The following is a 13,957-nucleotide window of genomic DNA, read 5'->3' on the forward strand; positions in this document are numbered from 1 at the left end:
AGATGAGGCCAAGAAGCAACTGTGGTGATGGTAGGGAAGCAGATCATGTGTGAAGGACCTTGTAGGACATTGTGAGGTGTTTAGCTCTGCTGTAAATGGGAGATGATCTGACCTACATAAATGGAGAATCATTCTGGCCACCAAGTTGCAAATAGATCATAGAGGTGTAATAGGGACGGAAACGGAGACTGGGTAGCTCCTGCAAGAGATGAAGATGTGTGTGGAAGCAGTGGAAGTAGTGAAAAGTGATCAGCCACCAGATATGTTTTGACTGAGGCAACTGTTATGTATACTGATGTTGAACAATTTTCAATAAATATCAGTAAGTAAAAAAAGCAAGTTGCAAAGAGCGTATGTCATGCCACATATTTTTTAATAAAAAATTTAAAAATGTGTGTTCGTGTGTGTATGTGAAAATATGCACAGGAAACCAGTACCAGAAGCAAACTTTCTGGCTGAAAGAAATGGTGGGATGGAGACTTAGCTTCCCAGGGCATTCTCTTTTATACATTTCAGATTTTATTCTATTGTATATACTACTTGCACAAAAATAAATAATACCTTAAATTTTAGAATTTGAGAACCCAAATACAAAATATCATTCAAAATTCATTTTCTGACTTTTCTTGAAGACCTTCTGAAAATTTATTCTCTCTTTCCAAAGTTTAAAAGTCTGACGTATCCCCTATCAAAAAAATGGGGATCAATAAGTCAAGACATATTTATTGATTGCCAGCTATGTGCCCACCGTTGAGCTAAGAGCATTCAGGTTGTCAAATATAAGTTTCAAAAACTTTAAAACATGACTCTCACACAAATATACAATGAAAACATGTCACAGATTTCATTACCTCATCAATGAGGGAATCAGCATGATGGTAAAGCTGGTTCAAAGGAGAATTAAAGGTATAGGCATTGGCATTGGAGAAAGAATATTGGACTAACACTGCCAGGTTAGATACAAAACTGGTTAAATGTCTACAGGGCAATAAAATCATAAGCTTTGGGGCTATCTTTTTTACTAAACAGAAATCATTTGCATCTCTTCTGAATGAAAATCTATAAGTTATTAGAGAACTTCACAGAGTCTGAGACTTTAATCAATAATAGATAGTCTTCTTGGGGTGCTGAAAATGTTCCAAAGTTACATTGTGATAGTTTCACAACTGTGAATATATGAAAAAGCACTGAACTGTATACTTTCAATGGATAAATGTTTTGATATGTGAAATGTATCTCAATAAAGCTATTAAAAATAATAGACAGCAATACTTCTGTCTTGATTTATTAATCCAATTCCATTGTCTTACTTCCTTCTCTTAGATAATCACATAATCCTCGGGCAGGTATTTAAACAGTGCTTTAATATGACATTGAAAGTACATGTTGGACTTCCCTGGTGGCACAATGGTTAAGAATCCGCCTGCCAGTGCAGGGGACACAGGTTTGAGCCCTGGTCCGGGAAGATCCCACATGCCACAGAGCAACTAAGCCCATGCGCCACAACTACTGAGCCTGTGCTCTAGAGCCCGCGAGCTGTAACTACTGAGCCCGCGTGCCACAACTACTGAAGCCCGCGTGCCTAGACCCCATGCTCCACAGCAAGAGAAGCCACCGCAATGAGAAGCCCGAGCACTGCTATGAAGAGTAGCCCCTCCTCACCGCAACTAGAGAAAGCCCGCGTGCAGCAACGAAGACCCAGCACAGCAAAAAATAAATAAATAAATTTATTATTTTTTTTTAAAAAAAGGAAAGTACATGTTACCTGCTTTATAATTTTTTCTATTTACAAGTTTTTGGTAATTCTTCTTAGCAAGGACTATAGTGAAGCATGCATAAACCACCACCTTAATTTCGGAAAATTTACAATTCTGGAGAACACCCTGAAGAGACAGAGAACAATACAGGAGGACAATTAAATACATGATAGAGTAATAGTGAATGAGTTGAATGAATGGACCTGATAACACTTATCTCAATATTTAAAACCAACAGTGTTTTGTGAGAAGAGAAACTGCCAGAACCACAATTCTAAGGATAGTTTCCTGTACATTTTTAACTGGCCTAAGATTAAAGAGATGTGAAGGATGAAACACAAAATACTGTATATGATGTACTGAGTATAGGTAGACATGCAAGATTATAGATGGCTGAAGTCCACCTGTTTATCATGGGAAGAGGTTTCAAGTCAATAACTTTTGTTCCGCACCTATCACTTTGTAAAGCAAGGCAAGCAGACAGCTATATATAGCCTTTTCAAAGAGCATGCCACCTGAGAGGGCCTAGTGAGCTAGGCAGGATGTGAGGGTGGGGAGATTTCCATACTGTACACAGCATATATCTGCTGGGTAAATCCCCTGGCCTAAAATACAATCCACAGTCCTTATATGTCAACACTGTTTAACCGAGGTGGCGTGGGATGAGCTGTGGTGAGCCTTGGGCACCTAGGACTTCAGGAAGCCAACCTGATTTCTGCCTTAACTTCTGGTTGTCAGAAAAAGACCACAGTCACCTAGACTCTTTCCCTAAGGGCCATTATGCAAATCAGTTTGCTTCTGCCTTAGGTTTCAAAAGAAAATGAGCTGGTATAGATGAAAGAAGCCAGACAGGAGATCTAAAGAATTTTATTTCTCAACATTATGGTCCAACAAGTGTCACCTCTCTTCCCCACCTACTCGCTTTCTGCTCCCTTCTAGTTTCTGTCCTCAGACATGTTTAGCCCCACTCAGAGCCAAAATTCTGCACTCTTTTTCATGGTCTTATGACAATTTCCCTCTCCTGGCTTCCAATTTTGCTATGTTTATAAGCCATGAGACATCCCATCTCGGTCTAAATATTTATTTCTTTGATGTTATATTGAAGAAGCTTACAATTAAATACACATACAAATAATAAAATAGTTAACATTTAAGATAAAAATAATAAGATTAGAAACTGTAGAGGTGGGAGATGGTAAATGATACAGAGCTGGGATAAGATGATTATTGCAATTATATTGCAATGAATAAATATTAAATTTAACTCTGAAAAAATATTGGAAAAAAGTAAAATAAATGTTAACATTGATTATCTCTGAGGGGTGAGACTAAAAGTGATTATTATTTTTGTCTATTTGATGGTTGGCTCTTTCCAGCAAGATATATTTCACTTCTGTAACCAGAAATACATATATATGTATGTATGTATGTGTGTGTGTGTGTATATATATATATATATATATATATATATATATATATAGTTCAAAAATTAGGTCTAAGCTCTAAGGTCTAACTGGCCACCTCAGTTATCACTATCTTCTACTAATCAAACCAATTATTTCTAACAAAGGACATACTTTCATTTTAAATTGGAAAGTAAAAAATTCCCCCACAATATGGTCTTTTTTAATTACATAAATTAAAAAGTAAAACATCTCTCTACCTTTCCAGTTTCTTGCTGGAAGTTTGATATAGAAACTTTCCGACATTGCCCTGCACATATACATACATATTAATACAAACACAAAATACTTTTATGTAAAAATGGGCTTATGCCATACATATTTGTCTGCACCTTTTCTATCTTAACAATAGATCTTGTACTTTTTAGAGTGATACATTATAGAAATTATTCATTCATTTTCGTTATCTCAGTGTTCCACTGAATGGATGCACCATAGATTAATCAGTTTCTCACTGATGCACATATAGGTTGTTTCCATTACAAACACTGCAATGAACATTTAGTACAAATACCTCTATGTGCTCATGTTATTTTTTTTTCTCTAGGATTAATAGTTGTAGAAGGACTAAGGTTTTTAAAAAATTTTTCAGAAGATAGAAGCTATATAATTACCAAAATATTCTGGGTATCACTCTTAAACAGATCCATATAAACCTGATCAAGTCTGGATGAGAACCACTAGGATAATAAAGGCCTTGGAAGCCACATCCTAAGGGTGCAGTTGAAGGATCTCTTCATCCTGGACACAGGAGGGCTCTGGAGTTATGTAAGAAGCATCTCCACTTACCTAAATGGCTATTCCCTGGACCAGAGAAGAGGATTGGACTTGCAGGGCCTCAAATGCTAGAACAATGAAGATGGGCTTCAGGGCAGAGTAAAGGTGAGATGATTTATTGATGAACTGACATCCATTCCACTTCCTCTAGTGGCAACAATCTTGGTGTTCCTTTAGAGGAAAACCTCTCTCTACTTTCAGCCCATTTGTCTGGATAGGGCTGACTGTAACCCATCCCCAAATCCAGGAAAGGGTGCAGACCCAGAAATAGACAACAGGATATTCTATCGCCTTGGCTGTAATGACTGAGCTACAATGATTCACAGTTCTGAGACTTTTGCTGGAACTATTAGGGAAAAGAATCCAGTTCCACTGGCAAAATGTCAGCCTTTTGCTGCCACAGAGGAAAGCCTTCCTAAGCGTGAAGCTGACACAAAACTAAGAAATTAAAATCAAAATTTCTGATGTCATTAAGTAGCTGGATCCAGTAGTGCCAGGCTGAATTGGTTTTTTTCTTTGTTAGAGGATGTTAAACAAACTTTTCCAACTCAGTTTCAGTTGAGGCCTCAAAGACCTAAAATAATACAATTAAAGGAATCAAGTGACTTTCTATCCTAAAGTAGAATACCTTATCATCTGTGCTTGATACAATAGGAAGCAAAACAAGTTCTGCCAGTAATAGTCTTTGCCCACCTCCAGCTTTTAGAAAACAAAAGCTTGAAAAACCAAGAGAGAGTTTTTGGTGCACTGTGCATTTCCTCTCATAACCCACTCGGGGGGAAAGGGGGCAGGTGTTTGCATCCACCAGAAGCTAAGTGACAGGAGCTTTAAAGGACTACTCACTAGCTTGACCTAAGTCTCATAGGGTTTATGAGGACTGTTGTCTAAATCCCATTTGGAGAAAGGCAAAGGTTAAATCTTGTGGAAGAGCTCCTTGTTTGGTGTCAGTGGGAGAAGAGGCTGCACTTGGGGCAAATGGTACATCCATCCATCAATGGATACCTGAGTCTTCTCTAGAGCCATGGGAGGGAATAAGTGGCATGCAGTTCATTTTCAAGGAACATTTACGCAAGAGGACAACAAAGATGGGCAAAGGGATCCCAAGAGAGTTGCAGGGGAGGCACTCTGGAGGAGGACCAGCAGAAGCCCAAGAGCTGAAGGTTGGGCTCACTGGGAGTCAGACTGGCATCTCCAATATCAAGAGAACTGCTGTCAGAGCCCTCTGAAAATAATGGCAACAACACACATGACAAAACACTCCCACGAAAGAAAAAGCAACAATTGTGTATCCACCACATTCAGAGGGCGTCAACCTAAGATTACAACTGTGACCTCATTGAATTCAGTGCCGGTTCCCCTTCTTGCCCCAAGCCTGAGCCTGAAGGAGTGCGTCAGAAGCAAGGCTAGTGTATGGGGAAGGAGGAGGAGTTAGGATATAGTAGAAAAGGCAACATGCTTCAAAGCCTCTACCAGGAGCTTCCCTGGTGGCACAGTGGTTGAGAGTCCGCCTGCTGATGCAGGGGACACGGGTTCGTGTCCCGGTCCGGGAGGATCCCACGTGCTGCGGAGTGGCTGGGCCCATGAGCCACGGCCGCTGAGCCTGCGCGTCAGGAGCCTGTGCTCCGCAACGGGAGGGGCCACAACAGGGAGAGGCCCGCGAACCGCAAAAAAAAAAAAAAAAAAAAAAAAAAAAAGCCTGTACCAGACCTCTGCTTAGGTTGAGGAAAAGCATTAAATTGAATATGTGTTTGGAGTTTTTGTTATTCGACTGACTCGGACAGGCCTTTTTCTTAACTTTTATTATGAAAAATTTCAAACATATAGCAATGTGAGGAGAATAAAGAACCACCAACCCATCCATCACCCAGCTTCAACTGTCATCTCAGCCAAACATTTGTCATCTCTTGCCCCTGCCTATTTCTCCCCCTCCACTGGATTATAACAAAGCAAATCTCATATATTTTGTTATTTTATCAATAATTATTTCTGCATGTTTCTGTGCACAATAAAGACTCTTTTACAATAACAACAGTGCCATTATCATGCCTTAAAAATTAAAAATAATTTAGTCATCAAATATGCAGTGTTTTGATTTCCCAACTGTCTCAGAATGTCTTTATATAATTGATTTGTTTGAATATAAATCCAAACAAAATCAGCACATGCTTGATATGGCTCTTAAAGTCTCTTTTAATCTTATGGGTTCTCCCTCTGACTTACTTGTTACAGACATGGGGTCAGTTGTCTTTAGCGATTTGGGTACAGACCCGAGGTGTCCATGGTGGATTGGTTCCAGGACCCCCCCAAATACAAAATGCTCTAGTCCCTTATAGAAAATGGCATAGTATTTGTATATAACTTACACATATCCTCCTGTAAACTTTAAAACACCTCTAGATTTCTTATAATACCTAATACAATATAAAAGCTATATAAATAGTTGTAAATATACTGTAAATGCTATGTAAATAGTTTCTGGTGCACAGTAAATTCAAGTTTTGCTTTTTGGAACTTTCTGGAATTTTTTTTTTTTTGACCCACAGTTGGTTGAATCCACAGATGCAGAACCCGCAGATACAGAGGGTCCACTGTATTCTGAACTTATCTCCATGCTGTCATTTGTCATGTTCCTTTATCTCTTGTATTTCCTGCAAACTTGAATTTAGATCTAGAGGTTGGATGAGAATTGTTTGCTTTTTTTGCTTTTTTTTCTTTTGGAAAGGCTTCTGTGTACTTCCTATTGCATCACTTCAGGAAATACATAATGTCTGATTGTCTCTCTTTTCCTGCTGTTAAGATTGATCAATGTGTTACAATGCTATCAGTCTAATATATAAATTATAGATTTTCCTATTGGCTCTTCACTTAATGATTTTAGCAGCCATTGATGAGCATTGCCTAAAACCGTTATGCATTATTAGGATTGCAAAATGGTGATATTCTATCACTCCTTAATTTATTCATTGGAATTCTTCTGTAAAGAAGGACTCTCCTGCATTAAATATTTGATTACTAAACTGAGATATGGCTCTTCAGGAAAAATAGGAAATATATTTTATTCTTTCTCTTTGTTTTGCAGTTTACAGAATAATAAATTGGTTTTCCAGCATCCTCCAAAAGTTATCAATAGGTTTTTTTTTGTTTTTCTTTTAGAATTTTTTTCAATGTTTTATTTATTATTTTTGGCTGCACTGGGTATTCGTTGCTGTGCATGGGCTTTCTCTAGTTGCAGTGAGTGGGGGCTACTTTTCATTGTGGTGTGCAGGCTTCTCATTGAGGTGGCTTCTCTTGTTGCAGAGCACAGGCTCTAGGTGCGTGGACTCAGTAGTTGCGGCACGCAGGCCCTAGAGCGCGTGGGCTTCAGTAGTTGCGGCGTGTGGGCTCAGTAGTTGCGGTGTGTGGGCTCTAGGGTGCACGGGCTTCAATAGTTGTGGCACACAGGCTCAGTAGTTGTGGCTCGAGGGCTTAGTTGCTCCACGGCATGTGGGCTCTTCCTGGACCAGGGATTGAATCTGTGTCCCCTGCATTGGCAGGCAGATTCTTAACCACTGTGCCACCAGGGAATTCCCAATAGGACTTTAAAACAAAACAAAGGGATTATTTTTACACGTTTTCCTAAGAGTGATGGGGACAACATTGGGTCTCTTAAGGTTATGTTTAAGTGAGGACAAAAACCAATCCCAGCGAGTGGGTTTGAAGGTGCTATGAGAGAGAGAGAATAAAATTACTTATAATTACACTCCATGGAGACTTGGCAAAGGAAAGGCTCCTATTACAACAGCTACTGATGACATTTTGCTTTCCCACATGAGAATACTTTGTGAAGTCTATAAATCTTTCAACCTGAACAAACCAGGTATAAATCTACCCTTTTCAAAGGACTTTACAGTCTAGTTTGAAAATGCACTGTATTAGTTAAAATTAGGTTTACTGTTTGTGACAGAACCTCAAAATAACAGGGGCTTAGAAAATAAAATTTTATTTCTTTTTACATTAAAGAAAAAGTGCTCCCAGGCTGCAAGGGGGATCCAAGGTCATCAGGACCCCAGAATCTTTCTATTTTATACTCCACTGACCTCAACATGCAATTTCTACCTCAAGGTATAAGATAGCTGCTCTAGCTCCAACCTTCACATTCACATTCTAGTTAGCAGGAAGCAGGAAAAAGAGAATGAAAAAGGTATGATGATTGCCACTAAGGACATTTCCTTGAAGTTGTGCTCATAACTTCTGCCCTGTTCAATTAGCTAGAATACAGTTAATATGACTGAAAAATGTAATCTTTATTCTGGCTGGCCAGATGCCTAGATAACCTTCAGGGAGTCTGTTACCTGGGAAGAAGGGGAGAATAGGTACTTGGAGAAAATAGTAATCCCTGTCTCAAGTCCATATTCAGGAGAGAAAAGAAATACTACCTCTTTGGGGCAGTGTATTTCCACACATATATCTTAAAATCTCAGAATGGAGGTGGGGAAATCATTTAAAGTATTCCCTCCCCAACAATCTTGAGTGTCTTGATTATGCTGGGGCATCCAATATATGAGACAAAATTAAGCTGTAGTCTGGTAATTCACATGAAAAAAATAAATTCTAGATCATTGCACTCCTATACAGCAATAATGATTGTTCTGTTTCATTATTTATCCCTGTCTGGCATATGCCATCTCTCCTTACACTGAGATTTCTTGGTTATTTACTTCATGCTAGAAGTAGGACTCATGATACTTTATACCGTAATTCTAAGGCCAGATACATGACTAGCATCCACCACTCACAGAGCTTATGGGATTGTCTTCAAAAGGACCCTCACAGAGACCAAGGATCAGCGAGGGTAAGTAGCTCACTCAAAGAAACAGCTTAGTAAGTGACAGAGCTGGGATTCCAATGTAATTTTGTCTGTCTTCAGAGCTCATGTATACTTTATTATGCCATTCTGAAGGATTTACTTATTTTCTGCTCTTCCACTATGTTTTGTGATGGAAAAGCAATCATTTCTCTGTAGCACAGACAAACTACTATGGGCTTTTATTTAAATTTAACAAAATAGTAAACTTTAATATATTTCTCTTAAGTGTTTTATGCCCATTGTCTCTTATAATTGTCCAACTCAGTTTGGTGATTACTCATTCAACACATTTTTCTAAACATCCTTTTAATGTGCCAGGCACCGTGATGGTTGCTGAGTATGTAATGGTGAGCAAAACCACACATAGTCTTCCTCACCATTAGGGAGCTTCCAGACTAGTGGGGGAGATGAACATTAATCCAAAAATCACCCTCCAAAAAGTACAATGACAATTGTCATAAGGGGTATGTCATAAGGTGCCCTCTACATATATAATTGGCGGATTTGACTTAGTAAAGCCAGGAAAGCTTCCCTGAGGAAGTGACATGGCTGAGACTAGCAGTATAATTTAGAGTTAAAGCAGGCAAAGCGGGGAGAGAAGATGTTTTCAGGCAAAGGGAGCAGATGTTTAAAGCAGCATGAGAAGCACGCATGAGGGCTAAAGTGAAAATGTGTGAGCAGAGAGGTATGAGATGAGACTGGCAAGGAAACCAGAGACTAGCCTCACATATAGGGACACCATTATTCCCCTTCACAGGTAAAAAAGCTGAGGCTCAGCGCTCTTGAGTAATTTGCTTATAGTCTCACAGTTAGTTAGCTGGTGGAGCCAGAAGCCAACCTGTGATAGGTAAAGATGTCCTTGTCCTAATCACTAGAACCTGTGCATGTGTTCGCTTACATGACAAAGGGGAATTAAGGTAGAATATGGAATTAAGGTTGCTAATAAACAGATCTTAAAATAGGGAGATTATTTTAGATCATCCAGGCAAGCCCAGTGTAATCTTAAGGAATCTCAAATATGGAAGAGGGAGGCAGAAGAAGAGGTTACAGTTGTATGAGATGAAAGATTTTGACCTGCTGTTGTAGGCTTTGAAGATGGAGGAAGAGGGCTGAGAGTCAAGGCATGCGGGTGGTCCTAGAAGCTGGAAAGGGCAAGGAAACAGATTCTACCCTAGAGATCCTCCAGAAAGGATCACAACCCTGCTGACATCTTGATTTGAGCCCAGTGAGACCCATTTTGCATTTCTGAACTACAGAACTGTAAGATAATAAATTCGTGAGGCATCTAAACTTGTGATAATTTGTTACAGCAGCCAACAGAAAACTAACACACCAACTATTGTCCATCGACCCTAAAGTCCACGTTTCTACCCCTTGTGCTGCATGCCTTAACCGTTAGACGGGCTAAAGCAGGGACTATGAAGATTAAACTCTAATCCATCATATCATTTTGAGTCTGAGGTTCTTCAAAATATCATCTCTAAACCGTACAGCAAAGGGTATATATAATTTTTACTTACGCTTCATAGTTTTCTGAATTTTGAAAGGATGTGGTTGTGGGCTTTGACATCAGAAGAGAAGCTCTGCAATGTTGACTGAATGTTGGTAGAGAGATAACATTGGAGGCAAGTTGCCTTTGAACAACTCTCTGAAGATCAACTGCCTCTCCAACTCATTCCTTGCCCTGAAGCTGTTTCCTCTGGTTGTGTTGAGAGGTGATGCCCAAGGTGCATCTCTTTTCAAGGACTGGATCATGAACAACTTTATCCTCCTGGAAGAACAGCTCATCAAGAAATCCCAACAAAAGAGAAGAACTTCTCCTTCGAACTTTAAAGTTCGATTCTTTGTTTTAACCAAAACCAGCCTGGCATACTTTGAGGACCGTCATGGGGTATGTGAGCACTTTGTTTTGTCCTTTTTAAAACAGTATTTTATAGTTAGACTGGGCTGACTCATGAAGATATACATAGAATAAAATAAGAACACAGAAAACACAGATGTACTTGTTATAACAACCTAAAAAGTACAGTAAGAGTAATTGGAAGAGAGCAAGGAGAAAAGTCAAGAGATGGGTTAATTGTATTAGGTGATTTCAGTTCTAAAAACTGTAAAAGAGTAAGTTTATTATTCATTAGCTTATCTTTCCCCTGCAAGGTTAAGTTTGACTTTTAAATTATAATATTTTATGTGGCAAATGGAATGGTTAAGTGATGGGTCCCATTTCAACATTTTTATGGATTCAGTTTTGTCTCAATGGTCATCACTCACCTGACATGGGGAATAATGATCCTTGGGCATTTAATTGTCTAGAATTTGCGAAGCCCAGTGGTAAACCTCCTCATCCCTTGGAGAACTTCCCAAGAGACTGTCACACACAAAATGTTATGCAGTATAGAACAGCAGTTCTTATCTAGAAGATTACAGCTGCTTAGCTAAGTCAGTATTTATATATCTAAAGATAGTCTTATATTCCATAACATCAATAATAATAAGTGCAACACTAATAATCATAACAATGTAGTTTGGTACAAAAAGCACTGGAAGAGGGGTCAGGAGACCAAACTCCACTTCTCTCTAGGTGAGTTAGCCTGGGCAAATGTCTCTACCTATTGCATCAGGTTCATTCTTTATAAAATGAAAGGACTGGAAATACCACCTACAACATTCCTTTCTTCTTTCCTTTGTTTCTATGAAGTAGCACTTGTAGAGCCCTTCTCAGCAATTTTTCGAAGCATGTTTGCCTCCTTACTATATCATTATATTATTTTTCCATCATCAAGGAGGTAGGGGAAACAACGTTGGTGCTTGATGGTCACTTAGAGACAAAGGCACTCTGATTCTTGGCTGAGGTCTGACTTAGTAAGTGTAGGCATGAGTTTGGGGTCTTTTGAGAGCCAGGCTTTGAAGTGTTCAATGAGATGGAGACTTGAAAGAGGCCAGGCCGGGTAATGGAGCCTATGGATTCCTAGACTTCTAAGTTGCAGGTGAAATAATACTGCCTCTTTTTTAGAGGTGAAAAGACATGCTCATCTTAAGCAGATGCTTACTGATAATAATCAGCCAATCAATTGGGAATAATATGAAATTACTTATGCACAAGGCCCTTGTAGTAGATATTTAATGAATATTTGTTGACTAAATGAATGGAGGGCCAATAGCCAAGTTTTCAACTTGGAGAATTCATCATTTAGAGCTGATTAATCACATGGCATCAGTCAATTTTTTTTCTATTGTGAATGGGACATTAGAAGTTCTGGTTTCATATTTGAAGAGTAGTCATTTATGTTTAAATATTTTTTTCAAAGCCCATTTTACAGTTTTCACTAATTTTCTTTCCTGACTCAACACTTGACATAGCATCATCTCATGTACGTAGTACTGACCATTTCTGAGTGTAACTGCTTTTTTTGAACTGTTTGGTTGTGAATTCTGTACAATATTATTTGCAGATAGTCATACAACCAAATGGTCTTGATTCAGAATTTTGTTGGTTATAATCTGCATGTAGACAATGTTGTAAAGTAACTCAGCTTCTTCATTCAGGCATTATGAAAATTCTAGGACAATTAATTCATTCTGGGGAGCCCTGAGCTATAGTTTCTAACATTTCCATGCAGGATATAGCAGATATATAATGCACAAACATCAAATTTCTTATTTTCTAATGTCTATCCTTTATATTCATAAATAACATTTTAAAAAGCATTTCTTTAAATAGTACAGAAATTTATTGATTAGAAAATTTTCCAAGGTCACTGAGAAAGGGAAGATATGTCAGGTGTTATTGTTTATGTTCTATGTACATTCCATTGCTTAGGGCCATCGATTTGCACACAAGAGTACATTGTTCATTGCCCATAAATAAGAATAACACTTGTGGGAAGAAAGCTTTTTTACATTTATTTTTAAATTAAAGCTTCAGTCTTGCCATCTGTAAAATGGGTGTGATAATAGTATTCACTTCATGGAAAAATGGTGAATATTTAGAGAGAACATATTTAGATTGACCTATTAGAAATTACCATTTGGTAGATCAAAAAAAGATCAAATATTGGCAATTTCATATACGTAGTTCAACTTAATATATAAAGCACTTAACATAAGTCCTGTCATCTAGTAAGCATCTAGTAAAAATTAGCTATTATTTGTATCATCATTATATCTATGAAGGAGCTGGCAGGGTGGCATAATATAATCATTTTCAAATGAAGGGAAACATTCAAGGATTCTTCAAAGTCGGGCTAACATCAGGGTCCTGGATTCCCTCTATTCTGTGACTAAATATAACTGTGTGGGTAGAGACATACATGCATCATGAGATGTGTGATGTTGGGCCAACATTTCCCCTCTCAGGGTCTCAGCTTCTTTTTCTCTTTTCTCATTTGTAAAATTATGTTCATTGCAGCTCTAAAATTCTGTGGATTTATGATATCATATAAAAATAATCCTTTACATATTCAGGAACAAATACTGTAGTTCTGCAAAATAAGTCTGTTTTTTTCTAATTTCAAATTTCCATGCCCATTGTCATTATAATACATACTGACTGAGTCTTTTAATTTAACATGAATTTAGATCTGATGTCAGATGCCTGTTCAAAGTACTGAGATGTGCAAGTGTTTTCTGTGGGGCCGGGAAGCTCCTTTGTCATGCTGGAGCAGTGGGCCAGAAAGAAGCGTGGAGCTGTCAGGTGGTGACTGGCCACCAGGAGTGATTTCAGACACTCCCCTGTGCCTGCCAATTTCTAAGCAAAGTGATCCCTGTTGCCAGACATTCTTTAACAAAGGACAAGGAAAGATGAGGGCCCAGTGGTATGCTGGTAAATGTCTAACAATCATTGTAGTGGTAATGGCAGTAGAGAATATGGGAGAGCCTTTGTTTGTGGTGTTTGCCAATTTCTGTAGAGTAAATACTCCCATCATGACCAATGTCAAACTACCAATGTAAAGTCTACTGGCTCACAGAACTCCTGAAAATTTAGCAATCAGCTCTTATGTGGGCCAACATAAGCAGGCTCCAGCACACCACTGGCAGGGGCAGGCTTAAATAAAAATAAACTCTGGAGAGGTAGTCACCTACTGAACAACGTGCTTAGTTGTACAGGACTGATATCA

At 38.6% G+C, this 13,957-nt stretch overlaps 1 protein-coding gene across 2 annotated transcripts in view; it reads left to right on the forward strand.

Annotated features, from left to right (window-relative positions):
• Positions 1–10,596: 10,596 nt before the first annotated feature.
• The window catches only part of ITK (IL2 inducible T cell kinase), a gene marked incomplete at its 5' end in the record, with an annotated part of 66,023 nt that continues 62,662 nt past the window's right edge, over positions 10,597–13,957 (forward strand). For both annotated transcript variants that reach the window (XM_081232905.1, XM_081232906.1), the window contains one exon: positions 10,597–10,734. In XM_081232905.1, the coding sequence (XP_081089031.1) occupies positions 10,597–10,734 (138 nt within the window). The remainder of the gene's footprint in view (positions 10,735–13,957) is intronic.

The sequence above is a fragment of the Mesoplodon bidens genome (genome assembly GCF_964165515.1).
Source record: "Mesoplodon bidens genome assembly, chromosome: 4".
Lineage (NCBI taxonomy): Eukaryota > Metazoa > Chordata > Mammalia > Artiodactyla > Ziphiidae > Mesoplodon > Mesoplodon bidens.